The following is a 22,130-nucleotide window of genomic DNA, read 5'->3' on the forward strand; positions in this document are numbered from 1 at the left end:
ATGTTCAGTTGGCCCTACAGGATGGGAGGTATTGGGGCAAGGTGAGAAAGACGGCAAAAGACACTTCTTCCTGGGAGAGCAGGGTGCCTGGAGAAAAGCATGGTGTGTGTGTGTGTGTGTGTGTATTGGATCATAGGGCGGGAAACCACGTTGACGAGAACAGAGATCAGTGCTAGCTTAGAATGGGGCTCAGGGTCAGGAGCCAAGCAGATGAGGAGGCAGAACATGAAGAGTCTTGATTCCGGGCAGAAAAGTTCAAATCCCATTGCAGGTTCTTAGGCAGAAAAGCAGCAGCAAGAAAGTCCCATCCTTCTGAGACAAGAACTGGTAGGAGTATTAGATTTAGTGTTCTTTTGTAGGTAGGCAGTGGCAGGAATAGCTAAAACCATTTAATGTCCATCTTGTTCACTCCTTGACTCCAGAACCAACAAAAACTGGGTCCTCCTTTGTACATATTATGGGAAGCACTTGAAGAACAGCCAGAATTTGACACTTACCCAGCAAGCGGAGCACAGATGTTGCCATTGACTTTCCAAGAGCATTGGTGGCTGTGCAGACATAGGTTCCTTCATTTTCAAGGGAAACATTCTGCAACAACAGGGATCCATTGAAAAGCAAGGAAATATTGTCACTCAGAGATCCTCCTCTCTTCACCCAAGTTATATTAGGCTGAGGGACACCTTTGGAACAAAAACAAATATGACAAAGGCAAATTCCTTTAAGAATAGGGCCATCAAACCATAAGACAAACACCATTTAGCATTTTGATCACATCAGCAAATGAGTTTAGTCACATGTCATGGGAAAAATGGCTATTTCTATAGCTCCTCTGTGGCAGTTGGGGGATCCTGTTAAAGCAAAGGGCTTTGGTCTACTAAGGACCTGACTGGTTCATGGATACAAGTCAAGGAATAGGAACCAAAGAGGGTGGACTGCTGTGTACTGAGAAGGGAGAGAAATTTGAAGTTGAGAGGGGGTAGCGGGAGAACGGCTGGAAAAGAGGAGCTCGGGAAGCTGGGTGAGGCAGAGAGAGAAATGCCCAGCAGTGGGTTGTCACAAAGAAGCCTTTGGGAAACAAAAATATCTAATATGGTCTTTATGTTGTTCACTGGGCATATACAATGAAACGTTCCTCCTTCAGGAGGAACATAAAATCTCCAGGGAAATAGATTTTGTTCATTAATATTTTTTTAAAAGAGGGTAATTTCAGGGGACAGAAAGAGGTGTTGAGTTCCAAGTCTGGGTTGATGCAGTGCGGTGCAGAGGCTGAGGAGCATGAGGGAGCATGAGGAATTAAAGGAATTTCTTCCCCCACATCTTGAGAAGTCTCAGCATTCTGCTGGGCCGTGAATGATAAACCCAGAGGAGCCTCATCTGGTTCTTAAGAGCTAGAGCAGCCTCAGGTGATGCCTTAGACCAAGCTAGGTCACTGGTTTCGAGGATGTCCCCTCCTCCTGCAGTGCCCTGGATAGAGAGAACGTGGCATCCATGGCAAGCCTTTCCAACAAAAAAAGAGATGTCACCACTATTTTCACGACATTTTCAATGCACCCTCCAGTGGGCACAATGCATGCTCCAGGAGACGCTGATTCTCACGGTTATTCCCATGCCCCAGGAAGCAGTCAACATTAGTGCCATCTTACAGCTGAGGAAGCCGGTCTGGTCAAGACTAGGTTGGAACCTAAATGTCAGAGGAGTGCCAATCACAGTGCATACATCTTTCCAGTTGTTTCTTCTACAAATATACACATGCAGAGAGCTGAAGCTGTCCTAAGGTCACCAGCCACTTTACCAGCGGAGAGTCACACCCACACAGTTTACCCCAGAACTGATCCCTTAACCACAATGGAGGTGGGACTTGTATGTTTCTTGATAAATTTATTCCTGGGCATCTTACAGTTTTTATGGCCATAGTGAGTGAGCTCTTTGAAAATATATTTTACAGTTGTTCATTGAGTAGGACAATTAGGAAAGCTACGAACACTTGCATATTTATCTTGTATCCAGTAATCTTCCTGAACTTTAGTATTTTGAATAGTTTTCAATTGATTTTCTTTTTTTTAGGGTATACAATCAGATCATCTGCACATAATGACAATTTTATCTCTTTTTTTCCCCAATGTTTATACTTATAATTTCTATTCACTCTTGTGTTGTATTAACTAATGTCTCCAGAACAATACTGAATAAGAATAGTTACAGCAGGTATATTTGTCTTGTTTCCAACTTTAAAGGAAATAGTACTAATGTTTCATCCTTAAGCTCGATGTTTGCTTTCGTTTCTGATAGTTGTTATCAAATCAAAGAAATTCCCTTCAATTTCTAGCCTACATGGAAATTTCTAAGTCTTTGAGTTGACTTCTAGTTTATTTTAATTTGCTTATTTTAAAATTAAAATATTTAAAGGTATTAATTTTCTTTTGAGTACAGCTTTGACTGTATATCTTGGATTTTTGAAACGCAATACAACTATTGCCATTATTTCACTCATTCCAAAAATGTTTATCAAGTGAGACTCCTCTCTGCTGGTGCTGAGAATATTGATGGTGAACTAAGTTCCTCAAGACATTTAATTTTAGAAGGGCGCTTTGGAGGGAGACAGATGACTGCAATGAAAGGAGATAGGGGCTTATGACAAAGGTAAGCACTGGATGCCATTGGCACCTAGGAGCTGTGGTTCATGCAGACTGGAGGGAAGATCCCCACATGAAGGAGCATCTAAGCTAATGCTTTAGGACAAGTAGGAACACAGCAAGTGAAGGGGTGGGGGTAGCGGGGAGATTGTTTTAGGTAGAAGGAACAGCATCCATAAAGGCCTGGACGCAAAGGAAAATACAGTGCATTAGGAGAACCATAAAGTGTTTATTATGACTGGAGCTTCAAGTACATCAGGGAGGAGTGAGGAGAGATGGAACTAAAGAGGTGAGCGGGTGCCCATAAAATAAACATTTCTTATCCACAGTAAGAAGTGTGGTTGAATTTATTCTAAGGGAAATAGGAAACAATTTAGTTATCTTAAGCAGTGGTGAAAATATCCGATTGGTGCTTTAGAAATATCCGTCTGGATGTCACGTAAAATGGGGAAGAGGGAGACCAGGTCAGGACGACTTAGGCGGCTCCTGAAGCCACTGAGGTGAGAGACAAAGGGTGCTAAGGGGAATCTGGGGGCAGTGGATCCAGAGAGAAAGAGATGAACTTAGTAAATATTAGGGAGGAAAAACCACCAGGACTTGGTGACTGATCTTATCTGGGGGAGTGAAGGATTTAAGGACAACATGCAGATGGATGGGGGTTAACTGAAATTGGGGAGACAAGAGCAAGAGCAGATGTGCATGGAGCACAGGATAAAGTATTGTAAGTATACTGAGAATGAGCTAGGTAAATAATATCCAGAAGCAACTGACTCTGGGTTTGGAACTCAGAAGAAATGTCTGGACTGGAGAGAAAAGTATTAACACAGGAATGATTACTGAAATCACGAAATTAAATGAGGTGATTGGGGGAGAATGAATGGCATGACTGCAGAAGACGGCTCAGGACACAACTCTGAGCAGCAGAATGGTTTTCTGAGTCGTTGGCAATTGCATCTGATTTCCTCTTTGATTCACATGTTACTCAGAAAGGAATTTTAAAATTTCCAAGTAGTTGGCATTTCATTCACTTAACGTTTTGTAGAGGACTTGTACCTTTAATGCCTTGTGATCAGAAAACGTAGTCTGTACAATTTCTGCTCCTCGAAATTTCTAAGGTGCATTTGTGACCTAATACCCAATCATTTTTTTGTAAATATTCTGTGGATACTTGAAAAGAAGGAACATTATTTATTTTTAGGGAGTAAAGTTCAAATACACACAATAATTAACTCTTACATTCTTTTAGTATGTCTCCTTGTTTATTTGTTTCTCCTTGAGCTTTCATGTCCAGAACAAGCGCTCAAGTCTATGTTTGTAACAATAAATAACAATTATAAAATGTGTATCCAGCACATGACAATTCATGGTGACAATACTTCACTGTGTATTTTATTCTTTTAGATGAACATCTTCTTATCTTGGTTTTTAGTCTTGAATCCTATCTTCTCTGATTTTACTAGTGTGACTACTGATTACTCTGTTTCTACTTCCTTCTGCTTAAAATACTTTTGTCCAATCTTTGAACTTTCGGTATAATTCTATTTTAGAAATGTCTCTTGTAGTATGTTGTTATATTGTAAATAGTATATTGTTAGGTTTTATTTGGAAACCCAGTTTGAGAGCCTTTGCTCTTAACAGCAGTGTTGAACCCCCTTAATATTTATGGTGATTACACATGAGTTTGGGTTTACTTTTGTCATGTTCTAGGCTTTCTGATTTTATGGGCCTTTTGATTATCCTTTCTTTGTTCCCTTTTCTTTTATAATATGGAAACTGAATGTTGTATTTTAAGTTCAAATAATGTTACAATTTGCTTACAAAATAAACTAGTTGATGGGGCATGCCTGGTGGCACAGCAGTTAAGTTCGCACGCTCCGCTTCAGCAGCCCAGGGTTTGCTGGTTCAGATCCCAGGCATGGACCTACACACTGCTTGTCAAGCCATGCTGTGGCAGCATCCCACATATAAAGTAGAGGAAGATGTGCACAAATATTAGCTCAGGGCCAATCTTCCTCAAGAAAAAGAGGAGGATTGGTGGCAGGTATTAGCTCAGGGCTAATCTTCCTCAAAATAAATAAATAAGTAAATAAACTATTTGAAAGAAATTTGGATTTATTTTTTAATCTAGTAATCCCCTTTTCTAGGAATTAATGTTACCGATATACCAATATACAAAATGCTCTATGCAGTTATGTAAAAGCAAAAGCTTGGAAACAATTCACATATCCAATAACAGGGATCCATTAACTAACTTACCATAATCTATGCAATAAAATATCATAAGCCACTCTATAAAAGAATACAAAAGTGCTCTATATATTCATGTATAAAGATTTCTAAGAAATATTGTTCTTGATGATATATTCAAAGTACTGAAAGAAAAAACTGCCAGCCTATAATATACCTAGCAAAACTATCCTTCAGAAATGAAGCAGAGATAAAGACTTTCCCAGACAAAAAAAGCTGAGAGCTCATCATCACTAGACCTGCCTTACGAGAAATGCTAAAGGGAATTCCTCAAGGTGAAATGAAAGGGTGCAAAACAAAAACACGCATATGAAAGTATAAAACTCATGGGTAAAGGTAAACACATACACAAATATCAACTCTATAATATTGAACTGGGAGTGTATAAATCACTTTTAACTCTAGTATAAAAGTTAAATGACAAAAGTAGTAAGGATAACTATAAATAAAAAATTTCTTAATGGATACACAATATAAAAAGATGTGAAGTGAAACATCAATAACATAAAGTGGGAGGGCAGAGAGGACAGGTGTAGATTGTATGTGATTGAAGTTATACTGTTATCACCTTAAAATAGACAATTATAAGATGTTTTATCTAAGCCCCATAGTAACCACAAAAAAAAGAAATACTCATATTAGACACACAAAATAAAAAGAAATCAAAGCATGTCACTATTTTTAAAAAATCAATAAATCACAGAGGAAGACAGAAAGAGAGGAAAAGAAGGACAAAAGAACCACAAATCAGACAAAAAAATTTTAAAAATGACAATAATAAATCCTTGCATATGAATAATTACTTTAAATGTAAATATATTAAATTCTTCAACCGAAAGGCATAGAGTGGCTGAGCTGATCAAAAGAAAAACAAGATACAAATAAATGCTGCCTACAAGAGACTCTCTTTACAATTAAAGACACTCATAGGGTGAAAGTAAAAGGAAGGAAGAAGATAGTCTATGCAAATGGTAACCAAATGAGAGCAGGGGTGACTGTACTTATATCAGACAAAATAAGTCAAAAACTGTTACAAGGTCATTATTACACAAAGGTCATTAAATATTGATATCAGGGTCAATTAATCAGGAAGATATAACAATTATGAATATATATGCACTCAACATTGGAGCACCAAAATATATAAAGCAAACATTGACAGACCTGAAAAGAGAAATAGATAGTGATTCAGTAATAGTAGGAGACTTCATTACCCCACTTTCAACAATGGATAGAACATCCAGACAGAAAATCAGTAAGGAAACAGTGGACTTGAACTACATTATTGACCAAATGAACTTAACAGACATACATAGAACATTCGACCCAACAACAGCAAAATACACATTCTTCTCAAGCACACATGAAACATTCTCCAGGACAGATCACATATTAGGCCACAAAACAAGTCTCAATGAATTTAAGAAGAGTGAAATCATACCAAGTATCTTTTCTAACCACAATGGAATAAAACCAGAAATCAGTAATAGAAGGGAAACTGGAAAAATCACAAATATGTGGAAATTAACCAACACACTTTGAACAACCATCAGGTCAAATAAAAGATCAAAAGGGAAATTAGAAAATACTTAAAACAAATACAAATGAAAATACAACATACCAAAACCTATTGGATGCAGTAAAAGCAATACTAAGAGGGAAGTTTATAGCAATAAATGCCTACATTACAAAAGAAGAAAGATCTCAAAGAAACAACCTAACTTTACACCTCAAGAAATCAGGAAAAGAGCAAACTAAATGCAAAGTTAGAAGAAAGAAGGAAAAAACAGAGATTAGAGAAGAAATAAACGAAATTGAGAATAGAAAGACAATAGAAAATATTAACAAAACTAAGAGTTAGTCTTTTGAAAAGATATACAAAACTGACAAGCCCTTAGCTAGACTTATTACAAATAAAAATACTCAAATAACTAAATCAGAAATGAAACAGGTAACATTACACCTGATGACACAGAAACCAAAAGGATCATAAGACATTATTATGAACAAGTTTACACCACATTGGATAACTTAGAAGAAATGGATACATTCCTAGAAACATATGAACTACCAAGACTGAATCATAAAGAAACAGAAAACTTAGACTCAAACCAAGAATAGGGATATGGAACCTGTAATGAAAAACCTCCCAACAAAAGTCTAGGGCCAGATGGCTTCACTGGTGAATACTACCAAACATGGGAAGAAAAATTAACACAGTCCTTCTTAAACTCTTGCAAAAAATTTAAGAAGTGGGAACACTTGCAAATTCATTTTATGAGGCAGCGTTACTCTGATACCAAAGCCAGACAAAAACCTACAAGAAAAGAAAACTATAGGCCAATATCCCTAATGAACACAGATGGAAAATCCCCAACAAAATACTAGCAAACCAAATTCAACAACACATTAAAAGGATCATATACCATGAGCAAGTGAGATTTATCCCTAGGACACATGCAAATTAATTAATGTGACACACCCCATGAACAGAATGAAAGATAAAAGCCACGTGATCCTTTCCATAGATTCAGAAAAAGCATTTGACAAAATTCAACACTCTTTCATGATAAAAACTCTCCACAAACTAGACACGGAAGCAACTTACCTCAACATAATAAAGTCCATATATGTCAACCCACAGCTAACATCATACTCAATGGTGAACAACTGAAAGCTTTTCCTCTAGGATCAGGAACAAGATAAATAGCCCCACTCTTGCCACTTCTATTCCATGCTATACTGGAAGTCCTAGTCAGTGTATTTAGACAAGAAAAATAAATAAAAAGGATTGGAAAGGAAGAAAGTAAAATTATCTCTGCTTGCAGATGACATTATCCTTTATGTAGAAAATCCTAAACACTCCAAAAAAATTTGTTAGCGCTAATAAACAAATTCAGTAAAGTTGAAGGATACAAAATCAATATACAAAAATCAGTTGCATTTCTACACACTAACAATGAACTATCTGAAAAGGAAATTAAGAAGACAACCCCATTTACAATAGCATCAAACAGAATAAAACACTCAGAAATAAACTTAACCATGGAGGTGAAAAATTTGCTCATGGAAGAGTACAAAATACTGATGCAAGAAATTACAGAAGACACAAATAAATAGGAAGGCATCCCATGTTCATGGATTGGAAGACTTAATATGGTTAAAATGTCCACACTACCCAAAGCTATCTACAAATTCATGTAGACGCTATCCCCATCAAAACTCCAACAGCATTTTTTAAACAGAAATAGAAAAAACAATCCTAAAATTCATATGGAACCAGAGAAGACACTGAATAACCAAAGCAATCTCAAGAAGGAAGAAACAGCTAGAGGCATCACACTTTCTGATTTCAAAATATCTTATGAAGCTACAGTAACTAAAACATTATAGTACGGGCATAAAGACAGATATATGGACCAATGGAACAGAACAGAGAACCCAGAATTAAACCCACATATATACAGTCAACGAGTCTTTGACAAGGGTGCCAAGAATACACAAAGGAGAAAAGATAGTCTCTTCAACAATTGGTGTTGGGAAAATTGGACATCCACATGCAAAAGAATGAAACTGGACTCCTGTTTTACACCATACACAAAAATAAACTAAAAAAAATAATAAAATAGATTAAAGACAAACATAAGGCTGAAGCTGTAAAGCTCTTAGGAGAAAACATAGGATAAAAGCTTCTTGCCATTGGCCTGGCTATGACATCCTGGATCACCAAAAACACAAGTAACAAAAGCAAAAATAGACAAGTGGGACTACATCAAACTACAAAGTTTCTGCACAGAGATGGAAACAACGAAATGAAAAGGCAACCTAGAGAATGGAGGGAAATATTTGCAAGCCATCTGATAAGGGGTTCATATCCAAAATACATAAGGAACTCATATAGCTCAATAGCAAAAACCCAAATAACCCAATTTAAAAATGGGAAAGGAACAGACATTTCTCTAAAGAAGAGATACAAATAGCCAACAGGTATATGAAAATATGCTCAATGTCACCAGTCATCAGGGAAGTGTAAATCAAAAGCACAATGAGATTTCACCACACTTGTTAGGAGGGCTGTTATCCAAAAAACAGAAGATAACCAGTGTTGGCAAGATTGTGGAGAAATTGGAACCCTTCTACACTGTTTGTGGAAACAAAGTGGTTCAGCTGTTTTGGAAAATAGCATGGAGGTTCCTCAAAAAATTTTAAGAATGAGAACTACCATACGATCCAGCGATCCCACTTCTGGGTATAGTACATATCCCAAAGAACTGAAATTAGGATCTCAAACAGATATCCACACTCCCATGTTCATTGTGGGATTATTCACAATAGCCAAGCTATGGAAACAACCCATATAATATGGGATTTGAAATTCAGATCATCTCACATTATTTTTCATTGTATATTTTCTCCTAAAGATTCTTTTTTGAGATTTGCAATCTATTTTTAAGCCACTAAAATACATTTTTAAGTTCTAGATTTCAGTCGTTTTCATGTTTTATTATGATTCCTTTTATATTGCAATGTCTCCACGATCCTAATTAAGATTTACTCCTTGGTTGGCAGTGGAGCAGCCTGGAGTATCTTCCCCCAAAGGGAGGTCAGCGCGCAGGAGAGATCACGGATCCTCGAATGTCTAAGAACGTTTTCTCTTCTCTTCACTGAGAAGCAGCTTCGCTGGCCACAGAACTGGAGTTTCCTCACCACTTTGCTCATGCCAGCCACTGTCACGTGGACATTAACGTTTTGAAGAAATCTGAGGCAAGACTATTTCTATTCCTTTTTCAGTAATCTGCTGTTGTTACATCCTTTTTCCTTTTCTGGATACCTGTAGGATTCTTTCTATGATCTAAAATTTCAAAAATTTTGCCAGGATATTATCAGGAGATAGTACTAATTTCTCATTAATTTTGCCTGGAACAGGACATTCAGTTTGCAAACTACAGTCTTGTTTTCCACTCAGTAAAACCTCTTTCCTTCCCTCCCTCTGTCCTTCCCTCCTTCCTTCCTTCCTTCCTTCCATCTTTAAGTTCTGTGTCTGCTCCTTTTGCTCCATTCTGTTGCTCAGGAACACCAACTATGTGATTGTTAATCTCTCCCTTCATGTCTGTTACCCTAGATATCATTGGTTTTTCTCTGTGTATTTTGCAAGAAATTCTCAAGCTTGCTCCTATTTCACTCATTTCATTTTATGTAGAATGTTTTGTTTACTGCTAATGCTATTTCTGTGATCAATTTTTAAAATTCTTTCCAGCTCTATTTTTATTTCTGCCTCTCTCAGCCAGATTTCCCCCCAGCTTCACTGAGATATAATTGACATATAACATTGTGTAAGTTTAAGGTGTACGATATGTTGATCTGATACACATATCTTGGCTGGAGTGAGTTCGAGAGAAAACGAGGGGATGAAATTGGAGACAGGGCAACCTGCTCTTGAGGTGCTCTGCCATGAATGGAAACTGAGGAAGGAGGCTGCAGCTGGAGGGGCATGTGGACTCAGAGCATGGTGTTTAAAGATGGCTTCGCTCACCTAGAATTTGCAAAGTCTTCCTAATCCGTCTCTCGGTTTCCACCGCGCCTTCCTTTCGCTCTTTGATTTCCTACACTGGACTTTCAAGACAAGAGCCAGAGTGTTTCTTCTAAAATGTTAGTCAGATCAAGTCATTCCTCAGCTCAGAATCCTCTAATGGCTTCCATCTCACTCAGAATAAAAAAACAAAATGCCTGTGACGGCTTATGTGGCCCTTTGCGATCGCTCCTACTCCCCCAACCATCTCAAAACACAGATAAAAAGAGCGAAGAGCCAGAGAGAGACAGATTCTTGCGGGAATCATTTATGTTCCTGGATCCAGATGTTTCCAAAGTCAGCTGCATCCTAGGACTTTCCAGTTTCATGGGCCAGTAATTTCTCCAGTCTTCTTAAGCCAGTTCAAGGTGGTTCTCTGATCCTCGTAACCATGGGAGTCTGGACTAAAAACTTACGCATGTAAACAATGCAGATGGCCAAACGGCCACACCAGCACATGCTCCTTGGAACAAATGGACGTAATTACATTCCAAAAGAAAATCTCGGAAATAGGAAGTCTGTGGTGAAGAGAGTGGAACCACACCAGAGGACGGACCAAGTTCTTCCTTCTCACTCTACACACTGACCTGGGCAATTTCATCTGCTTTTAGGAATGAAAGGGTAATTCTTATGCTGAAAACCCGCACATCTACCTATTCAATCTTAACCTCTTCCTTGAGTCCAAAACGAATGGTCTCCTGGACATCGCCCACCAGCTTGTCCCACAGGCGCCTCAGACTCAGTAAGTCCCATAGCAAATTCCATCGCCCTCTCCTCTCACCACCTCGTGTGCTCGCTCCCTCTCATCATTACAGCGCCCCATCCTGGAGCCTCAGAGCCTGTCCTGGCTCTCTCCTTTTCATCCTCCAAGTTCAATTTGCTACCAAGTTTTTAAAAAAGTCATTCCTAACTTAGAGCTCTCTTGGATCACTGTCTACTCCATTTTCATGGTCACTGCTGTAGCTTTGGCCATAGTTCTTGACTTAATTACTGAGATAACCTTTTAGCTGGACTGCCAAACAATTCTTCGTGCCAGGTCAGAGGGAGCAAAGTGCTGGTCCCTGACTACCCGCAGGAGCACGAGGCCCTAGCACTGTCAGTTCTGCATCATGTAGCTCTAACCACACTCCTAGCTTCTCCTCCTAACCCTCCTGCCACAGACCTCACACTGCAGTCAATTCAGTGTCCCATCAACAGGCTTGCCCTCGGCTGTCATCTGTCCTTGCTCAGGCTCTGTACTTTGTCTGGAATGTTCCTCCCTTCTCATCTTGGCACGGGCCTCTTCACAGCCCTGTTCACAGCCCATGGGAAGCCCTCATGGACCTCGGATGCTGAGTTGCTCGTATACTCCTCCCAGTGCCTAGAGAGTTTTGTTCATACTGACTCTATTGCATTTATGACACTATGTCATGGTCAGTCTTGTATCTTTCTGGGAGTTCCTGGTGTCAGCTGGGCTTGTAGGAGATGCTCAGTAAGTCTGTTGAATTACAAGTGTTCTTGGCTCTTGTCACAGACTGGATGCTTATGTCCCACCACCCTCACACATTCATATATTGAAGCCCTAACCCCCAATATGATGGTATTTGAGGATGAGATTTTTGGAAGGTAATTAGATTTAGATGAGTCATGAGGGTGGGGCCCCCATGATGGGATTAGCGCCCTTATAAAAACAGGAAGAGATCAGAGCTTGCAAGTGCTCTCTCTCTCTCCACCATGTGAGGAAACAGCGAGAAGACAGCTGTCTGTAAGCCAAGAAGGGGCTCTCACCAGACGCTGAGTCTGCTGGCAGCTTGATCTTGGACTTCCAGCCTCCAGAACTGTGAGAAATAAACGTCTGCTGTTTAAGCCCCCTGTCTGCGGTGCTTTGGTAATAGCAGCCTGAGCTGACTGAGACGGCTCCGGAGGAGGGTTTGACTTTGGGGGTGCTGCCTGTCCTGGGGTCACCCATCCTCAAGGCCTCAGGACACGGTTCTGCTGCACTTACGCCCTGGCTGGCTGAGGTGTCGTGATGCATCAAAGCGAGACCCTAAGGGAAGGAGGTCACCTTAGAGCCTCTAGTGGGCACAGTCTCGATTCCTGCAGTGCTGTCCTCCCCTGGCTGCCCAGCCCAGAGTGACCCGGCTCTGCTGGCCGCCCTGGGGCTCCTGCCAGGCCTCCGAAGCCCTCAGCAGCTCAGCCAACTGGAAGTCTGAGCCGCAGGCAATTCCAGAGGGGAATCAGCTCCCGTATCAGGGTGCTCCCTAGAGACTCTCCCGCCTCAGGGATTCTGAAATGCAGAGCCGGGCTGCTGGGGATAGCGGTGTGAACACTGTGCTCCAGAAGCCCGCGGTTCATCTCTGCAGAACGGACTGCTCAGCAGAAATTGAAAGAGAAAAGCTCTCCAACATGACTGTTTTGAGTCTACTTTGGTCGCTAGTTATTCTGATCCTCTATTGCTTCCCAGCTGCTTTAAGGCCCTCAGGCCTTTGCTTACGTCGTTTGGTGTAGGGGACAACATAAAGGCCACTCAGACTATCACCCCCGGCTCCCCTACCTCTTTAAGTAATCAAGAATTCACTCACCCAACGAATACTCTGCGAGTGCCTACTGTGCGCCAGCACCCTTCTAGGTGCTGGGGTGATAGCTCCATTGGGATGTGAACATCAGCCTCTCCCGCCTTCAGGCTCTCAGGAGCAGAAGGGCCGGTAAGACTCCTCCCAGGAGTCTGCCTCTTTCTCCAGGATTCCAACAAGACACACTCTAAAAGCCTCGGACTCAGCGCGAGGCCTCAGACAGAAACCAGCCCGCAGCTTCTCCAGGGCTGAGATGCAGACCCACCCCAGGACCCCAGAGCAGCGCCGGACACGCAGCAGGCTTGTCGAAGGAAATTGAGCAGAACAAACCACCGGTCAGAGAAATCGTCCTGCTCTATAAACTCCAGCTGTTTTCTAAATAGGGCAGATGCTTTTCCTTCAGAACATCTTGGAAGGTTTAGACGCGAGCATCTGTAAGCAAGAGCTGCAGATCAGAGAGAGAAGAATTGAGAGTTCCTGTGGCGATGCGAGGAGTTGGGGCGAGGAGAGGAAGGATGGGGGTGAAGGGGAACAGGGAGCAGAAGAGCCGGGGACGGGATGACATTGCCATGGGCCCTGAATCTTCCGCCTTGCTTAAAACACCCGGCAAATGCTTGGTGTTGACGGATGTCTTGCTATGAGTAGAAACCAGCCAAGGAATGGAGTTTTGCATCCTGCTTGATGGAGGGCAAACGAGAGGCCACAGCAGGTCCGTGCAGGGAGGAGCCAGAGGGGCAGGGCCCAGGCCAGCGTAAGCCCCCAGAACTGTCAGAACTCCAGTTCCAGAAGACTCTGGAATTTCCAAACTCTGGAACTGACAGGGGTCAGAGACAATTACACCTAAACCTAAACCTCACGCTGCCAAAAGTGTGATATTGAGTTTTCACAGATAGCGATATTCTACATACACAAGGAATTTCAGAAACAAATCCTGGCAAGTTTTTAGGTGTAAAAGGAGAGATGAAGGTCTCCAGAGCTGAGGAAAGCAGCTGACCCCAGGACTCAGCACCCAGAAGCATCGTTACACGTGTGAACATTTTCAGAGAACTGATGAGGCCAAAGGAAATTCAGAGAGGATTCTTCATACCACTGCTCTTTGTGGTCTCTCAAAACTACAAATGTTCGCTCTGCTGAAACAGCTATAAAATGTCAGAAATAGTTTAAACTTATTTATCTAACCTCAAAGACAGGCTATTTCCCCCAAGACTTACAGCTCTGAAATATTCAACTTTCTGTTTCCACAATGCTGAAATCGTTTTTGGAAGGCAAATGTTGTGGGGAAAAAGTTCAGATCTGGAGGGGCTGTGAAACATGTGTTTGCAAAAAGTCTGCACCTCTGGGGGGTTTTTAAAATAGTCACTGTTTAAAAACAAATTTCCTTCATTCTTGAAAGGCCCATGAAATATTCCGCACTATAAAATCCTTGGCCCATTCCGTTGGCTCTAAAATGCTAAATTTTTGCATCAATGTATCACATACACTATACCTGGATGCCTTGGTTCATCGTATGGTCCCTCCAGCTACTCACCACTCATGCAATATTCTGTATTTTTGTCACATATGACAACTGAAGGTTTAAGTTCCCATTAGTTACCACCAGGGAGTATGAAGAAATGATGTTGCCAATCTACAAGAGGGAAATTGAACACAGTATAGGCAAACCACAGAGGGAATCACTACTAATAAATGAAACAAATAAACTGGAGTCCACAGTTTCTGTGGCCCGAGAAAACATCTCAAAGCTACAAGTCCAAACAGTGGGCTCTTCTCGACCTCAGGGTCAATCTGCACAACGCAGCACATTTTGTAAGGAATTTTCTTCTTTTGAGTTAAGTGCGTATCCCTGCGTTCTTTTTGGCCATATGTAATCTATGCTTTTTGGATATCCATGCATGGACTATCCATCAATGATGCCATATCCAGAACTTCCTCCAAATGTGAGGCCACGGCTTTTACCATCCGCAGAATTCTCTTGACTAGCTGTTGAAGTGCTTCCTCTTCTCCAGCAAAGTGATGTTGACAGATTGGCATAATCAGGTCCTTAAGCAATTTGATCTGAGGACTTAGAAACCATCTGAGTCACGGCGTCTATCCCCAATCCCATAATCAAGAGTCTTTCCCCAAAGGCTTTTAAGATATGTTTCGATTGACTGGGAGGAAGGGTGGCAACAAGTCCTCTTCCTGGGGGGTCACCCCTGACCTCTCAGGAACCCTGGACTTCTGCTTTGCTTGGGACTGGTCGGTGCTCGTTAACACCGCCAGTCCTGCCTCATGAGCGCTACGCAGTTCACTGCTGGAGACTGTCCTCCAGGATCTCAATTATAGGCTAGAAAGGACCCAGGAGAGTTATTCCACATATTCCCTCAAAACCAAAAGCCTCCAGTAGTTCCTTGAAGAATAAGACCCAAAGTCAAAGCTGGTGAAAATCAGGCATCGTGGTACCTGCTGGACCTATACCAGTGGTGAAAACCACGGACTTCAGCACAGAGAACTCTTCAATAACAGCTCAGACGGGGACAACCCTGGACTTTCTGGAGGCTTTTCCCAATAAACAGCAATTCTGGTAATCCATCAATGTAACATCGGGATGTGGATGAACAAATGGCTGGGATGCATTCCTGAAAAGCTACATGGAAAGGATCGCTCATGTGGAAATCATGTGCCATGATCTTCAAGTTGGTCCTTCTGCTGTCACCACCACACCCTGGAGAATGACACGTGGCTACGGTCAGTGGAGCTCCTGGGGGTGACTCCCCAAGGCTCCCTCCCCTCCTCCCTCAAGGCATTGACTCTTCTCTTGTTTTTCTGAGCTGCCCCCACTTTATTTCTGGGGGTTCCTTTCTCCTCAGGAATGGTTCAGAGTGAGTTTCAGTTTTCCTAGCTCTATAGCTTTTATTTCTCTTGGAAGAGAAAAGCACAAATACCCTTTCAATTTATGGGGACCACTGCTAACAACAGCTCATCCTCCAGCCCCAGGAACCTCACTCTTCTCCAAACACACCTCACTGTCTGCAATGCTAAGATTTTCTACATGCTCTTCTCTTCACTGGGGATTATTTGCTATTTTCTTTTACCACTTGGAAAATTTCTGCTCATTCTTAAAGATCCACCATGAGCTCTCCTTTCCATGACCCTCTCTGACGCTGAAGCTGATTCCTCCGCTGGGGACCTCAGAACACTGAGGTGTCCACTGTTGACACGCCCAATTCCACCTTCAGAATGAGCCCAGAGCGTGGACTGGGGCCCTAGCATTTGGCCCCAGCATCTGGTCACTCCTCATCACCCACTGTTTCCTGAGGAAGAGCTGTCATTTGAAGACATTTGAAATAAGTCCCAGGAAGGGCCGGCCCGGTGGCACAGCAGTTAAGTTCACACATTCCGCTTCTCGGTAGCCCGGGATTCGCCAGCTCGGATCCCGGCTGTGGACATGGCACTGCTTGGCAAAAGCCATGCTGTGGTAGGCGTCCCACATATTAAAAAAAAAGTAGAGGAAGATGGGCATGGATGTCAGCTCGGGGCCAGTCTTCCTCAGCCAAAAAGAGGAGGATTGGTAGCAGTTAGCTCAGGGCTAATCTTCCTCAAAAAAGAAGGAAGGGAGGGAGGGAGGAGGGAAGGAAGGAAGGAAAGAAGGAAGGAAGGGTCCCAGGAGAGTCTTTGGCCCCATTTACTGGCTACAGCAGTGGTTCTTGACCTTGGCTGCACATTAGAATAGTCTTGGGAGCTTTAAAAGACCCTGCTTCCCAGGCTATACTGCGGACAAATTAAATCAGACTCTCTCAGGGCAGAGTGGGGTGGCGTGGGAGGTGATGTCCAGGCCTGAACTGACACTATCCATGTGAATAAAATGACTTTAGTGTGTTATGAGTCAGTCATGAAAATGAATACATGGGTGTTGAATTATCAAATACACAACTAGGTGGAAAAAATGAATGAAAAGATAAGAAAAAACGGGGGGTGGGGGAGACCTGAATTGGGGTGTTACTAGAGGTGCTGGAATCCTATTCAGGTCCTCTGATGCCATCCCCAGGACAAGTGTTTTTCTTCCACTAACAGGGCCTGGAAGTCTTTGCAGACTGTCCCGAGATGACCTCATGCTTCTTTTCTTCCTGGGGGTTGAATTCCGACAGATTTCCTCTCCTTCAGTCCCCACTGGCCTGAGTCCCGTGGGCCCTGCTCTCTGGCTCGGAAGGCACGGCTGGGGCAAGGGAGGGAGACTGGCGAACGAGCGGGTCACTCAAGAGCTGCTGATGGTTCCGCGTGTTTTACACAATGGCTGTTATTCCTCCAGCCTCCACAGCTACCCTGTGCTCTCTGTCGCCGTCGGTGGGTCTCACAGCCTAAAGAGCTAAACGATGAGAGCAAGTGAGGGCCTTTCTAAGAGGACACGTGGACGTGACCGCTTTGAGGTGTTGGCTCTTACGGCCTTTTAAGGAAAGCCTCCCAGTGGTTCACAAGCAAATCGTACTCAGGTCTGGAAAACTCGGCACGAGCCACTCTGGGTCCTGATCCGACACATCAGAGGAGCCAGGAGAACACGGCCAACCCGGAGGCACCACTCAGTGACCCAGGAAACGGAAGCAGCTTGTTTCTTTAGAAACCTGAGCTTCAGAAGGTCCGCAGGAGAAGACCTGCAGTCTGAAGGCAAAGAGGAGGAACCCAGTTCCTGGCTCCTGGAGGACACAGCCCGGCAGGCTCCAACAGGATCAAGGCAGGGCCACTTAATGAACATTTCAGTTTAGGTGGACTTAGTGAGTCTTCATATCAGAAACGTGGTAACGAAAAAGCCATGGGAGTGAAAGCTACGTTAAATAAGGTATACATATTGTTGTGGAGAGATTATACGGTATTTTGGGAGCAGGAACCTGTCATGGGTTACAGGCCCTACTCAGGGTTCCAAGCAAGACCTTTCACACATTGCTAGTAGCAGAATCAATTCTTTAAAAAGTTGGGTTTTTTGTATCAGGAAGTCCAATTCCTAAGACCAGAAAACATGGCGGGCCTTTGAGTTGAACTGTATTTGGGGGAGAGGCTAGGTAGGGTTAAAGGAAAGACTGCAGCCCCTGACAAGGTCCACGGATCTACAGTTGGGAAACCATGGGTTCATGCCCTGGTGAGTGGGCGGTGCATAGAAGAAAGGGGCCTGGTTATTTGGAGGGAAGGGAACAGATGGGGACACAATGTGAAATTACACGACACAAAGTCCCACAGGTCAGTCTGCTTTCACCACGGGAAGGGGTGAGGGTTAACGTGGGGCTGGGTGTCTGTGAGGTTTCCAGGATAGAGGAACATATTGGTGGGACTGAAGACAGGAGTGGGGTGTAGATACTTGGGGACGAAAGCAGCATTGTTGATGACAGAACTGAACCACAATAGCCGTGGTCTGAATGCTTCAAGAGATGGTGTGAGTCGTGGACACAGACACACAAGCCCTAGCACAAGGCTGTCTGCAATACACACGAAATTTGGTTAGGTGCTTGAGCCCTTTCTGCTTTCATTTTGCGTATCCAGCTCCCTTATTCCAGCATTTCTTCCTACTTCTTGATTGCATAGAGACTCATGTTTTGTCCAAATGGGAAACTGAGATTGATAAAAGAGAAGAAAATCGTGTCTCAAGGAGCATTTAGAATAGAGCTTCAGCGGATCTTCCAAGAACAGTCAATTGTTTTACAAATGAGACTTTTTAATCTGATAAACCAATGATCTAAATATGAGTACAAAGAGGTTTGGGGTAAGTACATCAAGGATTAGCGAAGGGACTGGAGAGTCACTACCAGACAGCGTACCATGTGCCACATTCCTTTCCCTGCTGATGGTGGAAGCATCTGACAAGGTGGGGCCTCCATCTGCCTGGGGCTGAGTGAGGACACCCAGGCAGACCCTCGGCCACACACTGGCTGCCATCTCGCAGGCCAGCATGACCTGAGCCTGTGACACCTTGTCCCTAAGGTGCGGCACTTCCTAAGTCCCGCCTTAAACCTCCGCTTTGACGCTCTTCTCTCTGGTTGGACCTCCTGGGTTCCCATTCTGCTGTCTCAAGTCCAGAGTCTCCTCCATTCGGTTCTTTTGGAGTCACACAGACTTGGGATAACCCTCAGCTCACATACTCATTAGGCATCTAGACACAGGCAAGCAGCTGCATGTATCTGAGTCTGTTTACTCATCAGCAAAACCAAGATAATAATTACATTCATCTCGTAGGCTGTTCAAACTGCAACATATTAGCTACTCAAGTTATTGCTACTTTTGATGATGAGTTTTGATAGGTTTTCAATATGTTCCTCATGGAGATGCTGCCTGTCAGCATACACTCCTTAGCTCTTTGAAATGTCGTTTCTCTCCAAGTTTGACTCAACCTCTAGGCCCCAACCTCCCAGCCCCAGCCTGGGGACAACTATGTCCCCGATCCTCCATTAATGACACATCCATTGCTAAGTGCCAGATATGCCTGCTCTCTCTCTTAGATAAAGCAGAGACATGCAATCTTAATTTAACATCTTGAGTGACTGGCCCACAATCCAATCAGTGGCTACTGATGCAATTTCACTGAGTTCACTTTACGGCTTTCTGCAGTTTCTTGCCCCTCTAACTTTTCATCCATACTGTAGGCAGAGCGCTCTCTCTAAAACACAGACCGGCTCACACCACCACTCTGCTTAAAACTCTTCTCGTCTCCCCACTGCCAATAAAATGAAGTCCAGGGACTTGAGCATGACATTAAAAGCCCTTCACAATCTGGTCCCAAGTTATACTTCCAAACCCACCTCTTCCCACTCCCCCCGACACCCTCTGCTGTAAGTCACACGGATCGGCTTGTGGTTTTGCAAATAAGCCAGAAGCTCTCACATTTCTCTGCTTTTGCATATATGCTGTTTCCTTTGCTTCATATGGCCTTCCCTTTTGTTCCAAGTGGCCTGCTTGTAATGTCATCTCTTCTGCAAACCCTCTCTAATCCTTTAGAAGCATTAGCTATTCTCTCCTCCGTGTGTCTGGTGCACTTCATAGACACTTATATTTTTGCATTTGTAATAGCATAGTTTCCTTGTCTGTATAGCTGCAGAAACCAGATCTTATTCATCTCTGTACGCCAAGGAACTAGACTGGGCTTAGTAGAGGCTTAGGGAATGCTTGAGGAATAGATGGAGAGATGGACAGAATTTCCAACCATCTAGCATTCATTGACTGACTATAGGGTTTGGAGAGGAGGATGGTGAGAAGAGCTCTGTACCATCGGCAGAAGTAGGAAAAACGAGGGGGAGTGGCCTTTCTGAGGGGGAGAAAAGATTTTAAGTATACTCAAAAAATAATTTTAGCCATTTCAAGGATTGTATATGGTTTAAAAAAGAGATGGTAGAGAAGAGGGGCTACATTTCAAAACCCACAGATCAAGAAAAGTAAATACAGTTTATTTTAGAATATGGTTGAAAGAATGTTCAGTTCATAAAACAGGAGTAAGAAGACAATCCTCAGGTCTTCTCTTTAAGTGTTCTGAAATTTATATGCAACATTTTGTGGGTAAATGTATTTTCTGGAGAGATGGTTCTTTTTTTGGAGGAAGGGTGGTCAAAGGGATTTTGGACTTAAAGATGTGAAATCACTACCTTTAATCTCCACAGCATATAATATAAACCAATAGCGGATGGGGAATGTAATTGTCAGAGAGATGAGGCTACGCGCAGGAATTTAACCACATAACCTTGCTTCACCACAAAAATTTCTCAAAATCCTCCCCTGTAAGGGAAATTATTAAATCCAGCAAAGAAAGCTAATAATTCAGTTAGACATCAATAAAACTCTAGGTGTATTTCACAGCGTTTTAACCCTAAAAAATAAAACCCCCTGATTAAGAAAATACTTTTAAATTTATGTAATATGTTTCTTCCGAAACAGACCACTCCTCTCACGGGACACCAAGCACCCGATCCACCAGGGCGGATCGGCGCGTCCCACCATCAGTTTGTACATAGACTATGTGGGATTAACGCTGTGCCTTCTAACTCCCTTTCCCCCATCCTCTCCTATCAATGGCAGCAAAAAAAATAAAATAAAATAAGAGGGGTGTAGGGCTTACACCTACACCACTGACAGGGTTAGACTTTCTAGAAGGTCATTTGGTGATATGTATGTAGAGTTATAGAAATTTTAATGCCCTACAAAGTTACAAAAATGTTGAATGCCCGGTAATTCCAATCCTGTTAATCTGTTTTTAAAAATTAATCCCAATGAGGGGCCAGCCCCATGGCCTGGTGGTTACGTTTGTGCACTCCACTTTGGTGGCCTGGAGTTCACAGGTTCAGATCCCGGGTGCGGACCTACATGCTGCTCATCAAGCCACGCTGTGGTGGCATCCCACATACAAAATAGAAGAAGATGTTAGCTCAGGGCCAATCTTCCTCACCAAAAAATAAAAATTAAAAATTAAAAAATTCCCAAAGACACAAAAAAGTTATATGCACAAAAATGTTCCTTATACTGCTATATGTCACTGTAAAGATGTACAAGAAGCCTAAGTTTCCAAAAATAAGGGAACGGTTTAATTATACTACATTTATACAATTTGTGTGTCAATTAAATGATATTTATGTTTTTTCAGTATCATGAGAAAATTCTTTGACTTTCTTTTAGAGAAAGGGTTACAAAAATATAACAAAATAGACATGATGGTTATGTCCGTGATGGGACTATGGGAATTTCTTTGGTTCATAATACTTTGCTACGCTTCCTAAATATTTTATATAACGAGATGTGTTACTTTTTATAATGAGACAAGAAAAGACAAAAAAGGGGAGGCACTCAGAGCAGAAGGAGGACCAGCTTCAGAAGCAGTGCCGGGCTCTGATCTTGGCCCTGACACTCACCAAGTTCCTTCCTTTGGTCAGATCTCCGCTCTCTGGGCCTTGTTTTCAAAATGTGAGGGCTGAAGTCACAGATTTGTAAGGTTCCTCTATATTTCACACTCACGATGTTATTTCAGTCAGATCTTACCTGGTAACCTCAGGGGAAATCTTCCTGTTTTCTCTTTATCCATTTTGGAGGCAAGATGGGGTGGGATCAAGGCTGGTAAACACAGAGCTGTCTGATCTCCAGACATCTAGAAAGAGCGGTGCGTCCTGAGGTCACGAGCACACGATC

The 22,130-nt window shown here is 42.6% G+C and overlaps 1 protein-coding gene across 3 annotated transcripts in view; it reads right to left on the bottom strand.

The window, feature by feature from the left end:
* The window catches only part of ADAMTSL3 (ADAMTS like 3), a 319,874-nt gene that overhangs the window by 22,731 nt on the left and 275,013 nt on the right, over positions 1–22,130 (bottom strand). For all 3 annotated transcript variants that reach the window (XM_070494283.1, XM_014842654.3, XM_070494290.1), the window contains exon 24: positions 498–680. In XM_070494283.1, the coding sequence (XP_070350384.1) occupies positions 498–680 (183 nt within the window). The remainder of the gene's footprint in view (positions 1–497; positions 681–22,130) is intronic.

This window comes from Equus asinus, chromosome 2 (assembly GCF_041296235.1).
Source record: "Equus asinus isolate D_3611 breed Donkey chromosome 2, EquAss-T2T_v2, whole genome shotgun sequence".
Taxonomy (NCBI): domain Eukaryota; kingdom Metazoa; phylum Chordata; class Mammalia; order Perissodactyla; family Equidae; genus Equus; species Equus asinus.